This window comes from Sinocyclocheilus anshuiensis, unplaced genomic scaffold (assembly GCF_001515605.1).
Source record: "Sinocyclocheilus anshuiensis isolate Anshui unplaced genomic scaffold, SAMN03320099.WGS_v1.1 scaffold1623, whole genome shotgun sequence".
Lineage (NCBI taxonomy): Eukaryota > Metazoa > Chordata > Actinopteri > Cypriniformes > Cyprinidae > Sinocyclocheilus > Sinocyclocheilus anshuiensis.
This window is the reverse complement of record NW_015553403.1, coordinates 15853-20526: the sequence shown is the minus strand read 5'-3', so window position 1 is coordinate 20526 and position 4674 is coordinate 15853. Positions and strand designations below refer to the sequence as shown.

Here is a 4674-nt window from a genome sequence, read left to right as displayed (position 1 = left end):
CACATTTTGTGTGTCTCCCTAATCAAACACACCTGATTCAACTCATTAGCTCATTAAAAGAAACTCCAGGACCTGAAATGGGTGTCAGACAAGGGAGACATACAAAATGTGCAGTGTTGGGGGGCGCTCAGGACCAGGGTTGAGAAACACTGATCTAGGCACCTTTTATTTATTACCAGACTCCATCTTGTGGTGAAAATCAGTAATACAAATAGAGACTGAAATTCTTGTGAATCAAAACAAAGCAAGTGAAAGTCACCATTAAAGGTGATGCATTGCAAATTTGCAAAGACTAAAGTCTCATATCCAAAGAGATATTCTTTATAAAAGTTAAGAGTCAACCACGCCTACCTAAAATGGCTCGTTCTAACACGCCCCCACATATCTACGTCACTATGTGGGAAGATTTGCATAACACCACCCAAATGTTCACGCAAAAAAGAAGGCGTAACTTTCATTCTTGCTGTTGCCGCCACTGCCATGTTGTGGAGTCGCTGTGTGTTTCGTTGTGAAAGCTAAACTACTTTGGTTGGCCTTCCAAAAGAGGACACAACTAGAAATCAGTGGTTAAGTTGTATTTACAACACTGTTCCGGAACAGTTCAACCCAAATATCCAGATGTGTGCTGCGCATTTTAAGGAGGATGAGGACTGTTTCCTGAACCAGTAGCCTACAATGCGTCTGTGGCACAAAGGCTGTTTATATAAAGTTGGGCAGTTCCAACTTTGCAAGGACAGTCTGGTGCTTCTGACTCACAGCCTGCAAGTACGTTTTTTTATATTTAAATAATGTGCCACTGATGATTCAAACACAAGTTTTGGGCAGTGTAGAGTAGGCTTGATGTTTGTCGTTTCTCTGATCACAAATGCAGACATGGTTTTATATGGAAAATAATGTGTTTTTTGAACCTTAAACCGCATAAACACATTGCATTACACCAAATACACAAAATAATGTTCTTTTTAGCAACGTCATATGACCCCTTTAAAGAGGTTTGGTTTGAAAAAAATGTTTAATTGCATTCTCAGAACAAGGTTTCTCACAAATATCACGTGTTTTATAATTAAACGCAGTGCTGGGTAGTAGCTAATTATATGTAATCCGTTTTTTTATTATTGTATTTAATCCGGTTTTAAATATTATTGTAATAATTTTTTATTGTTTTGATTTTATTTTTAAATTTAACATTAAGATTTAATAATTAGCTTTTCATCAATTTACAAACTCAGAAATCTTTATATGGAATTTGGCATATTACAGTTTCTACAATAGTTTGATATTTTTGCATATTACCTTCAGATTTTTTTTTTTGTGTTTCATTAATTTTCATGATTGTTTTGGCATTTAAATTTTTGCTGAAAAGTTATGATTTTCACTTCAGACATTATTTTGTATTCCAAACAATTATGTATTATGTATATATTTATTATTTAATCCTACTATTTTGTTTTGTTTCTAGGTCGAGGTCATTAAAGGTCAAAATATTGTTTTGATTTTATTTTTAAATTTAACATTAAGATTTAATAATTAGCTTTTCATCAATTTACAAACTCAGAAATCTTTATATGGAATTTGGTATATTACAGTTTCTACAATGGTTTGATATTTTTGCATATTACCTTCAGATTTTATTTTTATTTTCCGTTTCATGAATTTTCATGATTGTTTTGGCATTTAAATTTTTGCTGAAAAGTTATGATTTTCACTTCAGACATTATTTTGTATTCCAAACAATTATGTATTATGTATATATTTATGATTTAATCCTACTATTTTGTTTTGTTTCTAGGTCGAGGTCATCAAAGGTCAAAAAGCCTCAACAGATGTACGCATTTTGCATCTGTCTTGACAGACATGAATTAACATTAATGTGTCCTGTATCAACAATTACCTTTTGAAAATAAGTACCAGTACCTGCAGGGTGAAATCTCCCTTTAATTTCTGTGAAGAAACACACAGAAAGCATTATCTGCCAGCATACATCAGGGTTGTTATCAAAAACATCTTTATTTAGAGTCATTATGGAAAACATTTTAATGGTTGTCTTTGAGGAGACAGAATACATAAAATGCTCACCAGATGTACATGTTTGATTATCCATTAATACTTTATATAATGTGAATCTGAAAGTCCTAGTACAAGCAGTGTAAACCCTGAAGATTTAAATCAAGGTTCAAGTGTTATGTCCTCAATATTACACTGTACGTACAAATAAAGGCTGAAATAAACAGGGTAAATGCTAATGCCGATATCTAGTCTATGTATATTCTACTTGTAGAACTCGTGTTCCTGCTCATCTTTCTTGATAACAGTCTTGTAAGCCTTCTCAAAGTCCTTAGCCAGCACAATGTAACGGTTTTCACGCACAGCCAGCATACCAGCCTGCAGACACAAAAAAACAAGAGTTCATCTTTACAGAAAACATGCTTGAAGAAATTCAGATCACAAATAAAAACAAATACACAAATAAGGCTATTTATGTTAACATCTTGCCTCTTCTAACTCACCTCCTGGCAAATGGAGTTGATATCTGCACCAGAGATCTTGTCAGGCCTGGCAACATCTGTATTTTGGTTAAGGACAACTGTAAAATGTTTATTTGGTCATGACAGTCATGTATAACAGTCTCCTAACTCAAGAGATACACTAGCATTCAAGTTCAGAATCTGTTAATTTTTAAAATGTTTTTGAAAGTCTCTTATGCTCATCAAGGCTGCATTTATTTAATTAAAAATACCATAAAAACCAGTAATAATGTGAAAAAATTACTATTTAAAATAACTTGATATATTTTTAAAATGTCATTTATTCTTGTAATGGCAATGCTGAATCATTCTAACATGCTGATTTGTGCTCAAGAAACGTTTCTTAAAGGGGTCATATGCTTGATATTTACTTTGAAAGCTGAAGCGATTATGGTAAGGGGCGTTACATTTCTGATGCGTGCTTGTGGTGTTCGGCCAATCACAATGCACTGGGTCAGCTGGCCAATCAGAGCAGACTGCGCTTGTCAAAGGAGGGGGCTTTGTTGAAAACGACGTATTTGCGAGAGGCGGGGCATAGAGGACCTACAATAATGTACAGTATTTGAAAAATAATGTGGTTTTTGAACATTAAAGCATGTCAACATATTCTGTTACACCAAATACACAAAATAATGATCTTTAAAATAGCATCATATGACCCCTTTAAATGTCCTCAAAACAGCTGTGCTGCTTAATATTTTTGTGGAAATTGTGATACCTTTTCAGCATTTATTTAAAATAGAAATTCACTGTTATTTTTGATCAATTTAATGCATCCTTGCTGAACAAAAACACTAATTTCTTAAAAAAAAAATATTTACTGGCCCCAAACATTTGAATGAGAATGTATTTTGTAAAATAATTTTTTATATATGTTTTTTTTGTGGCAGTGTTTGTTTCTATATGATTAATGCCTTGTATTTTCCTCATTTGTAAGTGACTTTAAATATATTAAATATTCTAAATGATTAAATGTAATCATAATGAGAAAAACTTCATGTAGGGTGAGGATACAGTCCTCCAGGTCGACCTCCTCGGAGAGGTTCATCTTGCTGGTGATGGTGGAGAACACCAGGCGTTTCTGTCGCCGGTCAGGAAGAGGAAACTCAATCTTACGGTCCAGTCTACCTGGGCGCAGCAGAGCTGGATCCAGTGTGTCAGCCCTGTTGGTGGCCATGATAACCTGTCATTGAAAAAAAGACACACAACATCAACAATGGCTGAATTATAAGGCCGTATTAAAGCAGGACAGAAGGAGAAGTGCAACATAATACCACACAGTCATAGAAAAAAAAAGAAAAGAAATAATGACTACATTTATTTTTCTAACCTTCACGTTCACATTCTGGTCAAACCCATCCATCTGATTGAGGAGCTCAAGCAGTATTCTCTGCACTTCTCTATCAGCTACAAACATATAAAACAGAAAAATAATGAGCAAACAAAACCAAGGAAAGATTTTCAACAAACAATGGGATTAGTAGACTTGGAATATAGTGCACAAGTTGTAAAGACAAGAGTTTAGTTTTTCCTAAATGTCTCCTTCAGGACGTTGTGAAATGAGGCATGATGACGATGTAATTTTTTGTTTGTGCGAAATGTAACCTACCTTTCAAAAGTTTGGGGTCAGTAAGATTTAATGTTTTTGTAAGAAGTCTAATACGCTCACCTTGCAAGGCTGCATTTATTTGATAAAAATACAGCGAAACCAGTAATACTGTGAGTGTGAAATATTATTGTAGTTTAAAATGACTTCCTTTTTTTTCCGAATTTTACAATTTACTTCTGTGACTCCAGTCTTCAGTGTCACAAGCCCCCTCAGAAATCATTCTAATATGCTGATTTGGTGTTTATGAAATATTTTGTATTATCATCAATGTTGAAAACAGTTGTGCTGCTTAATATTTTTGTGAAAACCATTATACTTTTAGCATTCTTTGATGAATGGAAAGTTTAACAGAACAGAATTGATTTAAAATAGTTTTTTTTTTTTCAACATTACAAATGTCACTTTTGATCAATTTAATGTGTTGCTGAACAAAAGTGCTCATTTATTTAAATATATCTTACTGACCCAGTACATATATATATATATATATATGTGTGTGTGTATATATATATATAATATATAATATATAATATTTATATA

At 33.3% G+C, this 4674-nt stretch overlaps 1 protein-coding gene across 1 annotated transcript in view; it reads right to left on the bottom strand.

Moving 5' to 3' along the window:
- Positions 1–2200: 2200 nt before the first annotated feature.
- LOC107668316 (26S protease regulatory subunit 6B) overlaps positions 2201–4674 on the bottom strand; it is a 6133-nt gene continuing 3659 nt past the window's right edge. The window contains exons 9-12 of the mRNA XM_016460160.1: positions 3856–3932; positions 3540–3708; positions 2508–2563; positions 2201–2382 (exon numbers count right to left, since the gene is read on the bottom strand). Of these exons, the coding sequence (XP_016315646.1) occupies positions 2269–2382; positions 2508–2563; positions 3540–3708; positions 3856–3932 (416 nt within the window). The 3' untranslated portion in view covers positions 2201–2268. The remainder of the gene's footprint in view (positions 2383–2507; positions 2564–3539; positions 3709–3855; positions 3933–4674) is intronic.